Source organism: Microcaecilia unicolor, chromosome 1 (assembly GCF_901765095.1).
Source record: "Microcaecilia unicolor chromosome 1, aMicUni1.1, whole genome shotgun sequence".
NCBI classification, from domain to species: domain Eukaryota; kingdom Metazoa; phylum Chordata; class Amphibia; order Gymnophiona; family Siphonopidae; genus Microcaecilia; species Microcaecilia unicolor.
This window is the reverse complement of record NC_044031.1, coordinates 664,510,169-664,525,032: the sequence shown is the minus strand read 5'-3', so window position 1 is coordinate 664,525,032 and position 14,864 is coordinate 664,510,169. Positions and strand designations below refer to the sequence as shown.

At 44.5% G+C, this 14,864-nt stretch overlaps 1 protein-coding gene across 1 annotated transcript in view; it reads right to left on the bottom strand.

Annotated features, from left to right (window-relative positions):
- LOC115457552 (cholesterol side-chain cleavage enzyme, mitochondrial) overlaps positions 1–14,864 on the bottom strand; it is a 136,654-nt gene that overhangs the window by 15,517 nt on the left and 106,273 nt on the right. Inside the window, exons 5-6 of the mRNA XM_030187009.1 lie at positions 8,030–8,190; positions 2,338–2,504 (exon numbers count right to left, since the gene is read on the bottom strand). Of these exons, the coding sequence (XP_030042869.1) occupies positions 2,338–2,504; positions 8,030–8,190 (328 nt within the window). The remainder of the gene's footprint in view (positions 1–2,337; positions 2,505–8,029; positions 8,191–14,864) is intronic.

The following is a 14,864-nucleotide window of genomic DNA, read 5'->3' as shown; positions in this document are numbered from 1 at the left end:
CTCCCTTTAAGTCCATGCTTGTAAAATTACTTTTGATATAAATAATTTTATGTGTAGCAGGACACTAAAATGTACCTTCCTGGCAATAACAGGAGCAACATTCCAAGCCTTGCTCAAAGTAGTACTAATGGGGTGGGTAGTCGGGAAAACCCCAGTCATAGGTGTTCCCGAGAAATTGGATGGAAGTATAAAAGTGAGTGTAGGGAGGTGGCATAGCCAGAACTGAATTTTGAGGAGGGTAGTAAGATTAACAGGGGTGGGCTGAGCTGCCATGCTACTTACACTCTTCTCATGGGTGATAGATACTTTAAGTATTTTAAACTCAATCAGTTCAAGCACTTACTAATTCAATATTTATTTAAAAGGTGACTCCAAAGATAGTGGCCCATAACTTAATTTAAATCCAACCACAAGTGTGTGAGAAAGACAAACATATAAGCACATATCACATCCTGCAAAATGCTATACAAACCCCATCTAATGTTGTGGAAAATAATATAATTTAACATACATCTTTCCACTTTCTTTTATTACAAATGGATTATTCATCTATATTAAAAAGGTATAAAATCCTCATAAAGAATGAGTAGAAGCAAGGAACCCATTACATCCATAGGATCCAATCACATAATACAAGAAAGATCAATCTTTTCTTGTACAGTATGTCCCCTTTTCAGAACATTTAAGGCAGATAACATAACATCTAGAATGAAATAGCAATAATTATAAGCACATAAGGCATGTTATGTTTGTTCAGACCAAACCCAGTATCCTTTTTCTGACAGTGGCAATTTCCAAGGTACAAGGCAAGTAGCTGGTAATTTATAGTTACACCTCTGCTCTGCCCCTGCCACGCCCATTCAGTGAGTAAAGCAACTAGCATGGATTTTTTTCCCACGCTAATTTGTTTTTTAGGTGCATTAGAGGTTGGTGTGTGTGCATACTAACATCTAATACATGGTAAAACCTGCACTAACTTAATGCAGCTTAGTGAAAGGGGCCCATGAGGAAACATTTAACAGAATGATTCCATCTCTATAGCTGCTCAACTTTTATTTATGGAGCTCCTGCCTTGTTTTTTTGCATATGGTTGCTAACTAGGGGCATCTAATGTCCCTGTACCAAACTTACCACTTAATCCAAGGAGCCAAACAGTAAACCATACCTATAAAAAGGCAGGACTACAAATACCGTATTATACCGGGCTTAATACCTACATATTCCTATGCAAAAACTACATGCTAGCAGAAATACTGTGCATCTGTAACACATACAGGACACAGACTGAACTTGGTACAAAAGGCACTACAAATTAACAACAGAAACATACAGACAAAACTGTAGGGGAAACCCTAAGCAAACAATGAGCTCTGGAACAATGAGCAAAATACAAAACTATAAGAAAGGAACGTTCTCAAAGCTAGCATGTTACAATCAATAAAAATGCAAAATAAAATACTTTTTTTGTACCTTTGCATGTTATTTTTCTAACTGGGCTGGGGTTTTTTTTTTCAATGTACGTCCTTTACCTGGCTCTGGTTTTCTGTTTCTTCTCTCTCCCTGTCTTCTTTTTTCTTCCTCTACATCTGTCCTTTTCATCTTTTATTTCCATTTATATTTTCTACCTCTCTAGACACTCATAGTAGGATTTTATTCCCCTTAATGCCTTCTCTGACCCCCCTCAATTCGTCAATATCCCTCTTTCACTTCTCTTCTATTTACCTGCTTCCCACCCTTCTACTCACTTCTCCAGTCTTCCTTCTGCCCTCTCTCTTGTAGTACTCTTCTAGGCTCCTATACCTTTCTCTATTCTCTAGTCCATAATCTCCACCTTCTATTCACCTCTCTTCAGCTCGTACCTACCTTTCTCTGCCTCTCATTTCCTGCTCTTTCCCTACCTCCTAGTCCTATCTTCTGTCTCTTACCCCATAAGTATCTTCTCAGCCCCACCTTTCACTGCCTTCAATTTTATACTCCCTCACTGTCTTCAAAGACCTCAACCTCACCACAGCCCCCTTTGTCCTTTCTACTGACTGCACCCCTTCCTCTCAATTTCTCATATTTTTTTTGTTACATTTGTACCCCGCGCTTTGCCATTCATGGCAGGCTCAATGCGACTTATATGGGGCAATGGAGGGTTAAGTGACTTGCCCAGAGTCACAAGGAGCTGCCTGTGCCTGAAGTGGGAATCAAACTCAGTTCCTCAGTTCCCCAGGACCAAAGTCCACCACCCTAACCACTAGGCCACTCCTCCACAGACACATTCTAAATCTATGAAATGCTCACATGTCTTTAAAACTCTGAGGAGCTGAAACAGATTTTCAGAGGCCTGTTTACCTCAGAGATTCTTTAACAGCAGCTTTGACCAGTGGAACTGATTTTAGCATCTTGGCTAGATCGCCTTGATTTGCCTCTTTTGATGCAATTATCTCTGCCCGAAGTTTGTTCTGTACCTCTGGGTAGCGAGCAAGTTCGTACATGGTCCACAGAAGAGTTATGGAAGTCTGTAAAATGAGCAAAAATGCTACACTGGAAGACTGGATTAATTACATTATATCTTTCATCTATAGGGTGGTCTCCTTCGAAAAGGATCCAGAGCACTTAATACATATCATCAAAAATATATAACATAAAAATACAATACATAAGAAAAATCCCCAAAATACAATAATATATAAATGCAATAAAACCAAAGGTATCTCTTTCTGTACCTCTCCTCTCACCAGGGCTGGCATACCTAATAACTCTCTAAATCCCTAACTTTCGATAATTGGCAACTAAGATTAATGCTAAGAAATGCAGAGTCATGCACTTGGGTTACAAGAACTCCAAAGGAACAGTACAATATAGGGGGGTGAAGTACTTCTATGTAAGGAAGAAGAACGAGATTTGGGAGTGATTGTATCTGACGACCTTAAAGTGGCCAAACAGGTAGAAGGGGCGATAGTCAAATCCAGAAGGATGCTTGGGTGCATAAGGAGAGGGATGACCAGCAGGAAAAAAAGAGGCAATATTGTCCTTGTATAAGTCTCTGATGAGGCCCCATTTAGAGTGCTGCATGCAGTTCTGGAGACCGCACCTACAGAAAGATATAAACAGGATGGAGTTGGTCCAGAGGGCGGCTACAAAATCTGTAAGCGGTCTCCATCATAAAACATATAAGGACAGTTTTATGAACCTTAACACGTACGCATTGGAAAGAGGAAGGGGAGAGGGGATATGATAGAGACATTTAAATACCTCAGTGGTAATTAATGTGGAGTGGAGGAGTGGGCCTAATGGTTAGTGCAACAGGCTTTGATCCTGGCAACCTTGGTTCAATTCTCACTGCAGCTCCTTGTGACCTTGGGCAAGTCACATAACCCTCCATTGCCCCAGGCCCAAAATTTAGATTGTGAGCCCTCTAGGGACAGAGAAAGTACCTGCATATAATGTGTGCAGCACTGCATACGTCTAGTAGTGCTACAGAAATAATTAGTATAGGAGGTGAGCTTTTTTCAAATGAAGGAAAACACTGGAATGAGGAAATAGGATTAGAAGGAATCTAAGAAAATACTCTTCCATGGAAAGGGTGGTGGAGACAAAGACTGTGTCAGAGTTTTAAAAAGCATGGGACAGGCACCTGGGATCCTTTAGGTAAAGGAGGAGTTAGTGGTTACTGTGGATGGGCAGACCAGATGGGCCATTTGACCCTTATCTGCCATCATGTTTCTAATACCTTGCTGCACCCACAGCAAGGGGTTGGTTTTGTGTATGTTCATGCATGTGTGTAGCATACACAAGCACACAACACATGTTATTCAGACCTGTCACCATTAGAAGAGTTTGTGTGGGTGGTTAATTTGAATAGAAACTATTATGCCTGTATGTATACTCGAATATACTAGAATCTCTTTGAACGTTTCAGATGCCCTGCAGACACACCCTGCTATACTGAACACTGTCCACTGAAGAAGCCTACTAGAAGATCAACTCAATTTGTGCTGTGACGTGTGCCAACATCTTCCATGCCAATAGAATAGATTAAGAAAAAATAAAATAGCTCATTGGCTGCTATAACTGCTACTAAAAAGACACAATAGGATGACATTTAGGCTGCAGCCTAAAATCCAGTAAAGACACTTCTAGAAGAGATGCATAATTTGATAGCAATATAATCCATAGAGTCTTACTGCTAATTTAAAATGCCTAGGTAAAAAAAAAAGACTGTGAAGACACTGTTTTAAGCCTATAGAATTGCCTTTATTGATTCTTGAAGTGCATTTCTCTAGTTTGGCCAGCAGGTGGTGCATGTTATGTTTTAAGCTGTTACAAAGAACTGTCTTTTCCCTTCTTTAGTTAACACAGATAAAGGAAATGCCTGTAGTATTGTAACCAGACTTTTTTTTTAAAATGTTGTTCTGGGCTCTGATTGGCCTGGAGTTTAAAATTACCCAGCAGTTGCTGGCTGTTGCTTCAGTTTCTGGCCAGGTGAAGAGCAAGAGAAAGCTCTTGCTGAAGTCCGGTAAAAAACAGTTATATTTGATAACTGGTGAGCAGCTATATATCCTGATTTCCCCAGGTACTTTTTAGAAAGTAAACAATGTTTAGTTAGTGTTATAATTGATCCATATTTCAGTTACCTGTTATTGTGTTGCTGATTGCACTTTTGTTCATTGTTCAATATATATATATATATTTTAGACAATAAACAATTGTTTATTGCCTCTGCCTGTCTGGACTGATAAAGAATCTTAGTGGTTTGTGTGTTGGGTCTGTGAGTGCTTTCTGGGAACTGTGGGACCACTGGGAGTGTGACTGCAGTAGCCTAGAAATCACTGAGAATAATTTGAGAGTGGGAGACTCACCCAGAGGCGGTTGTGACCCAGTTGGTGGGAGAAGGGTGCTAGTGTAGTGCACAAGCAGCAGGTGCAAGTGGACCTGAGCTATGCTGGGGATAGACCCTCTAAGTGGCCGCAGGGTAATTTTGTGCCAAAGACATAAGATTAAAACACTACCCCTGGATTCTGTATAAGTCACCCAAATTTGGGTGTAGATCCTAGAACTGCACATAAATTTTGTGAATTAGGTGCTATCAATTATCGGAGTTAAGAAGCACTTAATTGGTAGTAATTAGGAGTTATGTACAGATCTGCCCTATGCTCTGTTCTATAACACGCACCCCTAAATTTCATAGCCTGTAACTTAGAAAGAGGTGTGGCCAGGGGAGGGACATAGGCAGCAGTGGCGTACCTAGAGTAGTTGACACCCGGGGCCGGTCATTTTTTAACAACCCCCCCCCCCCCCCCCCCCAAAAAAAAAAATCCAGTACCAGGCATGCCGAGAATACAAAACACTCAGGACCTATAGAGCAATTCTACCATACCATAAGCAGTCATTTCTACGAGTCACACAAGGAAAAAGGAAAGCATCTTAAACACTACAGTGAGCACTAGAACATCAATTCACCTATTGTAAAATGAAACCAGACAGAATAGTACAGATCGTAGATCCTGCACAGTCAATGCCAACTGAAAGCCATGTCTTTTTCACAAACACAGATACATACTAATCCACTATAGAATAAGTAATCATAAACTTTCTATTTAGACAAAAATTAAACTGAACCCCCAATGCCAGACTCTGCATACAATGCAACACCACAGAAACAGAAACTGTCCCCTAGTACTGTGCAAAATATAAAGACAGCAGATGTAAATTTGAAAAAAAACTAACAAGTACCAATCACCACTTTACAAATTAACAAATAGAAATAAAAAAAATATAGAAAGTAAAATAATACCATTTTATTGGACTAATACATTTAGCTTTCAGAGGCCAAAACCTCCGTCCTCGGGTCAGTACAGTATAGTGCTGTTACAGTATCCTATCCTGACCTGAGGAAGGGGGTTTTGTTCTCCGAAAGTTAGTCAAAATGTATTAAAATTAGTTCAATAAAAAGATTACCTTGTTTACATGCTCTATTATAAACATTTATTAACACAGCTACAATACTACTTTATCCTAAAGCAAAAAACAAAAATATATATTTTATTTACAGTTTGTTGTCTCTGGTTTCTGCTTTCCTCATCTTCTTTTCACCATCTTCCTTCCATCCAGCATCTGTCTTCGTTCTCTGCCATCCAGTGTCAGCCCTCTCTGCTGTTCCCTCCATCCAATGTCTGCCCTCTTTCCCTGCCCCTTCCATCCACATCTGCCCTCTATCTCTTCCCCTTCCATTCACTGTCTGCCCTTTCCCTTCCATCCACTCCACTGTCTGCCCTTTCTCTCTGCCCCTTCAATCCACCATTTGCCCTCCCTCTCCCATCCATCCAAGGTCTGCCCTCCCTCTCGCTCCCCCTTCCATCTAGGATCTGTCTCCTCTCTCTCTGCCCCTTTTTTCAGCCCCCAGTTCCAGCCCCCTTCTCCCCTCTGAACACCCCCACCCCAGTCCCCTTCTCCCCTCCCCCTCCCCTGTCTGAGACCCCCACCCCAGTCCCTTTCTCCCCTCCCCGTCTCCATCTGAGATCCCCACCCCAGTCCCCTTCTCCCCTCCCCCTCCCCTGTCTGAGATCCCCACCCCAGTCCCCTTCTCCCCTCCCCTTTTCTCCTCTGAACACCCCCACCCCAGTCCCCTTCTCCCCTCCCCTTCCATTCTCCCGTCTGAGACCCCCCACCCCAGTCCCCTTCTCCCCTCCCCTTTTCCCTCTGAACACCCCCACCCCAGTCCCCTTCTCCCCTCCCCTTCCCTTCTCCCATCTGAGATCCCCACTCCAGTCCCCTTCTCCCCTCCCCCTCCCCTGTCTGAGACCCCACCCCAGTCCCCTTCTCCCCTCCCCGTCTCCCATCTGAGATCCCCACCCCAGTCCCCTTCTCCCCTCCCCTTTTCCCCTCTGAACACCCTCACCCCAGTCCCCTTCTCCCCTCCCCTTCCCCTTCTCCCATCTGAGACCCCCACCCCAGTCCCCTTCTCCCCTCCCTCTCCCCTGTCTGAGACCCCCACCCCAGTCCCCTTCTCCCCTCCCCTTTTCCCCTCTGAACACCCCACCCCAGTCCCCTTCTCCCCTCCCCTTCCCTTCTCCCGTCTGAGATCCCCACTCTAGTCCCCTTCTCCTGTCCCCCTCCCCTAACTGAGACCCCCACCCTAGTCCCCTTCTCCCCTCCCCCTCCCCTGTCTGAGATCCCCACCCCAGTCCCCTTCTCCCCTCCCCTTTTCCCCTCTGAACACCCCCACCCCAGTCCCTTTCGCCCCTCTCCTTCCCCACCTCAGTCCCGTTCTCACTACTGTCTGAATTGGCGAAGCAGCATCGCAGGCAGCGCCTCGTCTGCCCTGCTGCTTGTAAAAAAATCAAATCTCCTTCTCCTCATCTTGACGTCTTGACGTCGACTCGGGCCTTCCAATCAATCACTGTGTCCCGCCCGCCCTCGCGGAAGTTACCTTAGAGGAGGGCAGGACATAGTGATTGATTGGAAGGCCCGAGTCGACGTCAAGACGAGGAGAAGGAGATTTGATTTTTTTCACAAGCAGGGCAGACGAGGTGCTGCCTGCGACGCTGCTTCGCCGATTTTTCTTTAAAGGAGGCGGCGGGAGCGGAGCACCCCCACCCACTGGCACCCGGGGCGGACCGCCCCCCCCCCCCCCTTGGTACGCCACTGATAGGCAGGTTGGGCATTCCCAGAATTTAGGCTCCATATTATAGAGTAACGTCATTTATGCACCCATTAGTTAGGCACCAGCATTTATACCAGTTTTTCGCAGACATAAGTGTTCATACTCAAAGTTAGGAGCAAGATGTGCGCCAAGCTAGTATTCTGTAGAAGGCTCTATCTGCAAAGCACCCTTTTCAGAAATGAATCTGGCCCTATATGCTTTGCTTTGCTTTGTAGAGTGTTTGAAAACTTAAGATGTGTATGTTGGGTCAAACCAAAGATCCAGCAAGCCCAGCATCCTGCCTGCAACAAAATTCTCCTAGGTCTGTGAGTCCCACTCAGATTTCAAAACTTACCCTCCAAAAGTTGATGTTCAAAGTTCATGTCTGTATATCCTTACCGTATCCACACCTCCTGCCATTAATTCAGTCACACTGGCTTTTAAGTCTTCTAGTGGCAACTTGGTCTGTAGTAAGAGGCTGGACAAGATACCAGTATATTCTGTCGTAGCCCTACGGTTCAGTCTCAGATCCCTGTAGATATTTTGTATGCATTTGTCCGCTATAAAGAAAGGTAAAAATAATTTGAAGTCCTGATTTTAGATTGAATGGGAGGAAGAGAAGAAAGGAATGGGAGAAAACTCTACAAAATAGAAGTTGTTCCATTAACGAAAACAGTAATGAAAGAAACATCCCCAAGGCCAGCTGCAGAGAAATTATTTGACTAATGTGTGTGTCTCTGTGCTGGTTTTATATTGTTTGTGAAAAGAATAGACTGACACCAGAAAAATGAAGTCTTCCTTGTGTTTTTAGTTCAAATATATCACAAACAGATCACTGGCAAGCCAAGTTTCTCTTGCACCCTTCATCACCAATGTGCTTTTCACTCTGCTCTACAAATACCAGTACTGGGTTGAGAGGGTAGTTCTCTAGCTTTTTGCTCTTACAGTTATATTACTAATACACACAGATAGCAATTTTTAAAGACATTTATCTGGATAAAATAGCCTGACTCAAAATTGTTATCCTCAAAATTCAGCTAAAACTGTGCCAAGGTTACATCTTTGTTTGCATAGTTTAACAATAAAAGGAGTGATTCTGTGGGTTTGTGTAGGTCAGCAGAGCAAAGCAGTATGTCTTACGCTGATTTAAATGTTTTCTTTCAGGTCGTTCTTTTTAAGTTACTTTAGTCACTGCACATCTGCTGAAAAGTCTCTAATATGTGGGGTGCCCCAGGACTCTATACTCTCCCCTTTAATATCTTCTTAAGCTCTCTCGCTACTGTAATTCAAGACTTCAATGCTGTCTTCAAGCCGTTGCTCAATGGCTATCAGAACATCATCTTATCTTAAACCATGAAAAACAGTGGCCTGTTGGTTAACTGGCCACCTTATACCTCCCTCTGAATCACTTTCATTGCTGGATACTACAATTTCTCCAGTCTCTAGTTTTCATTACTTAGAGGTAATTCTCAATTCTCGTTTCTCTTTTGAACCACAAGTATCTGCTCTTTGTAAGTTTGGGTTTTTTCTTTAATGACAGTTATGATCAGTCCACTCTCTTCTTTGATCACAATACATGTCACTTCCTGATCCTATTTTGCTCATGACCAGATTAGACTATTGTAATGTCATTTACTTAGGGATCTCAAAAACTTTGCTTAAATGGCTTCAGACACTGCAGAACACTGCTATTCGTCTTCTCTGTCATTTACACAAGTTTGATCATATCACGTCCACTGTAAGGGGCCCTTTTACAAAGGTATGAAAGGGTCTACGTGCATCCAGTGAGCGCCAAATCAGTTTACCATGTGCCCCGGGCGGTAATTCTCGATTTGGCATGTGCTGAAAACAAGCAGTAGAAAATATTTTCTATTTTCTACCATGTGGTGTTTACCCAGCAGTAAATGGTAGTGGATGTGTGCTGCATGCCTACCACCCGAGTAGCACATGAGACCTTACCGCTAAGTCAATGGGTGGCGGTAAGGTCTCAGGCTGATAATTGACACATGCTGGTTTATATTTTGCCACATGTCCATTTTCCAGCCCCTTAAAAAAAGGCCCTTTTTCCAGAACACGGCAAAAACTGGCCTGGCATGCACCCAAAAGACACACTCGCACTGCCACAGACCACTTAGTAGATGATGATGACGGAAGAAAAAGACCTGCATGGTCCATCCAGTCTGCCCAACAAGATAAACTCATATGTGTATACCTTACCTTGATTTGTACCTGCCTTTTTCAGGGCACAGACCGTACAAGTCTGCCCAGCAGTATTTCCCGCCTCCCAACCACCAGTCCCGCCTCCCATCACCGGCTCTGGCACAAACCGTATAAGTCTGCCCTCCACTATCCTCGCCTCCCAACCACCAACCTCTCTTCCCCCACCTGCTCCACCACCCAATTTCGGCTAAGCTTCTGAGGATCCATTCCTACTGCATAGGACGCCCATCTCCTGATTTTGGTTGAAAGATGGGTGCCCATCTCTTTTGAAGATAAGCCTGATAGATTCAAACTATTTTTGATTTAGACTGAATATCAGGAGTTTGAATTCCCTCTTTTTTGCTTCATTAATTTAGATTTATATTACAGAAATGTATTAATTTAATAGATGTTTGGATGATTATGCATTTTTTGAAATTGAAAAAGGAGAAGATAAAATTTATTTGTGGAGGCAAAGGATAGTTTATATTTAGATCAGCCTCTTAATTAGTGATACGGCTTACGTTTTTGAATTGATGAAAATTCTGGGAGTAACAATGGATAATGATAGGCCAATGGAATTTCAAGTAAATCTGTTCCTTAAGGAATTGTTTTTGATTTTGTGTAAATTAAGGAGGATTCGGAAATATATTCAGTTTGATCAGTTTAGACTGGTGGTGCAAGTTTTACAGCTGTTGCAATTAGACTGTAGAAACATTGTGTACTTAGGTATCTCATATTCTCTACCTAAGAAATTACAAACGGTACAGAACACAGCAGGACAACTGATTTTTGCTTTGCGTAAGAATGACAGAATTTTTCTGCTGTTTATGCAGCTACACTGGCTACCATTGGAGGCCAGAGTAGTATTTAAATTGTATAGCATGATATTTAATTTTTTTGTAACTGAAATGTTATTGAAGCAAATACTACAATAATCCACTATAGAAAACATTGTCCAAAACAAATCCCAAGCCTCCCCCCCCCCCACTTCATCCTAAGTAGGATGGAGAAATACCCAAATAAGTCTGTAACATTTCCCCAAAAATGTTCGAGTCCAAGAGAATCCGCCAAGGTGGAGATCTCGAACGTCCCACGAGAAACCACAAAAAGTGAAAAACAGAAAAGGGTGGAAAGTTGACCACAGACACCAGAGACTGGAAACATTGGACTTAAAACAAAACATTTATTTGAAAACATTTATTTTAAAAAGGACTCGACACAAACGCTGTGTTTCAGCCACTAGGCCTGCATCAGGGGTCTACAAGTAAATGCATATACATATAATAATAATAATAATAATAAAGTTAAATGCATATATGTAAAAATGTTTGTCCGGTTGCAGATCGACTTCACTATTTTACCAAACAAAAGAACTGCTGTCAAAAAATGACTAAGAAAAACATTATAGTGTACTGCGCTAGCGGAAAAAGCCTCAAAGAGCTTCCAGGTCTTGAATTGATCTGTTGAAGCTATATCGGATCAATAGACCCTGCTTTCATCATTGGCACAAAAACCCGCTGCTGCTTTAACTATTTTTTATTATTTAAATTATTCTGCTTATTTATTCTGCTTATATTACTATCTGATGTTAAATAAACACCACACTTATCTTTATAGTGGGTGCTTCATGGATAGTGTATAATGCTGAATTCCTCTTTCTCAGGTACATGTGCGAGGCCGACGGTGGCCAGCGTTTCGCAAGGCTGCTTCAGGGCTTCAATCGCACACATTAGAAGAATGGTCAGCTCACGTAGACATCGTGAGCTGACCTTTCTTCTAAAGTGTGCGATTGAAGCCCTGAAGCAGCCTTGCGAAACGCTGGCCACCGTCAGCCCCGCACATGTACCTGAGAAAGAGGAATTCAGCATTATACACTATCCATGAAGCACCCACTATAAAGATAAGTGTGGTGTTTATTTAACATCAGATAGTAATATAAGCAGAATAAATAAGCAGAATAATTTAAATAATAAAAAATTGTTAAAGCAGCAGCGGATTTTTGTGCCAATGATGAAAGCAGGGTCTATTGACCCGATATAGCTTCAACAGATCAATTCAAGACCTGAAAGCTCTTTGAGGCGTTTTCCGCTAGCGCAATACACTATAATGTTTTTCTTAGTCATTTTTTGACAGCAGTTCTTTTGTTTGGTAATATATGTAAAAATGTACAGTGAAACAATATGCATGTATAATAAATACATATACATATAAGAATGATAAAGTGAAATGCATATTGTAAAGAGTATGTAGGACAGGCCCCAAAGGAACCCGGGGATAGGCCAGAATACCCCCAGAATAGGCAGGCATTCCCCAGAAAAAAACTAGAAATAAAGAACTACAACTCCCAGCATGCCCCAAGGGAGACAGGGGAAAGAGAAACTATGTGCATTCCCAGGAGTCTCCAGAGGAGGGCCGCAGGGGAAGGAATAAGGCTGATTCTCCAACCTGGTGGAAGAGGTGGTGGAACAGGTGGGTGGAGAAAGAAGAGCCACCAAAGAGCTTTAATGAAAGAAAGGGTGAGCAGCTGGGAGAAGGGCGGGGCGAGGAGAATATGGATTGGGCTCCTGAGGAGAGAGAGGCAGGGAGTGGGCCTTGCCCTATGGAGTTGACTGAACCAGAGAGCGCCCTGGAAGAGCCGAAAGACTTTTCAGCTTTTGCTCAGAGAAAGCCAAGGCAGTAGCGGGGCCAAGCCGGGTCAAGCGGGAGGAGGTCAGGTAGGAGTATGACTGACCAAGAGGGTGGGACCCTAGGCTTTGAGCCCGCGCAACGCCCGTGAACTGTGTTTTGAAAGCCTAGCTGGACTGTGTGGTTTTTAAAGCTTGGCTAAAAGTGAACTGTGTTTTGAAACCAGGGCTGAATTGAGCCGTGTGTTTTTTTTTCTTTTTACTGCTACTCTCCAGGGGACCGGGAGAGATCCTTATTTTTGTTTCTTTTAGGGAAAAGGGGTGCCATACAGGAGTGGGTTTTTGTTTAGTTGAGTTTTTGTGGAGAGCTGCAACCCCTGAGAAAAAAGGATCCACTTTACAATTGGTGGCAGTGGTGGGATTCTGTCGCGGACCTGTCGCTCGAGGAGGCCAAGACCAGCAGGACAGAAAAGCCCGACGGAGGGGCCAACGCTGAGAAAGGCGCAGACCCGTCTGGGGTTCCGGTAAGCGGGGCCTAGATTGGGGGAGATAAAGGGATCCTAGTAAAAGGTGAAACATAGGTAGTGAAACCACACTTGGAGGTGTCCTCTGTGTTTTTTTTTCACCAGGAGTCGCGGTTCCGGAGCAAGGATGGACCCCAAGGAGATCTTCGCGTGGATGACGATGCAGTTCCAGAAACAGCAAGAACTGATGAGGAAGATGGTGGAAGACTCCTTGACGGCGGCACGAGAGCAGCAACAACCGGTGCTGAATATGCTCCAGGACTTTTTTCAGCGAGGGATCGAGGCTCCCAGGGGCGGTGGAGCCAGCGCAACTGGACAGGGACCAGGAGGAAGCGGTGTGGTAGGACCTTTATCCCTGAACTCACTTACTTGGGGAAAGTTGTCTGAGCAGGATAATGTAGAGGATTTCCTGACCGCCTTCGAGAGGGTGGCAGTGGCCGCAGGATGGCCACAAGAGCAGTGGGCCATGCGGTTAGTGCCCTCATTATCTGGGAGGCTCTAAGAGCCTTTAGAGACTTGGCTCCTGCGGACGCGGCCAATTATGGGAGGTTGAGAGAGGCCATTAAGGACAGATATGGACTAAGTACCCAGGCTTACAGGTGTGAGTTTCGGTCCACTAAATGGGAAAAGGGGGAAACCCCTAAAGCGGTGGCCACTAGACTGATGGACTTGGTAAAAAAATGGTTGGAACCTGAGCGCCGCACCACGGAAGAGATTCTTCAAGAATTGGTAGTGGAGCAGTTCCTGCAGGGCCTTCCCAGGGAGATGAGGTCAGGATTGGTCCAAAGGGGCTGTAAGATGGTGGAGGCCGTGACAGCCGGGGTGGAGGGTTATTTGGAAGCCCAACATTGGGGAGAACCCAACCTGGAGGGGGGTAAGCCCCGACCTGTGGGAGGCTGGGGTTCCAAAAGTTCCTTCTTTAGGCCAGATCACCAGGGAGGGAAACCCGATCACGGCTGGGGTGGTAGAAAGCCCATAGTGCCCTCAGGCCCTGGAAAAAAGGTCCCCTCATATGAAGGAAAACTCTGTTATAAGTGTGGGAAGACTGGGCACTTCCGAAGGGATTGCCCAGGTCGAGAGGGATGGACCTCGCAGGTTGCCCAAGGGTTTAGACCTCGGTATACTGCTAAGGTGGAGGTTGAGGGTTTACCGATTGTAGCCATGTTAGACTCCGGGGCAGACCAGTCCATGATCTCTAGGAGGTTATGGGAACAAATAAGAAAGAGGAGGACAGGAGGTAAGGATACCTGTGAGGGAGCAATGGCTATTCAATGTATACATGGGGCCAGTACTCGTTATACCCTCCATAGGGTTCACGTGAAGGGGCCCACAGGGGACATAGAGATAGCCATGGCCGTGCTGCCCAGGCTACCCCAGGAGATGATTTTGGGAAGGGACTGGCCCCCCTTTTCCGAGTGTATTAATGAAAAAAGAGTGTTGGTCACTACCCGCTCTCAGGCTCGGCGAGTCCCTGACGCTGAGGAGGAGGGGAAAGAAGGCGGGGGTGGAAATTTAAGGGGGGGGGGGTATGTAAAGAGTATGTAGGACAGGCCCCAAAGGAACCCGGGGATAGGCCAGAATACCCCCGTTATAGGCAGGCATTCCCCAGAAAAAAACTAGAAATAAAGAACTACAACTCCCAGCATGCCCCAAGGGAGACAGGGGATAAGAGAAACTATGTGCATTCCCAGGAGTCTCCAGAGGAGGGCCGCAGGGGAAGGAATAAGGCTGATTCTCCAACCTGGTGGAAGAGGTGGTGGAACAGGTGGGTGGAGAAAGAAGAGCCACCAAAGAGCTTTAATGAAAGAAAGGGTGAGCAGCTGGGAGAAGGGCGGGGCGAGGAGAATATGGATTGGGCTCCTGAGGAGAGAGAGGCAGGGAGTG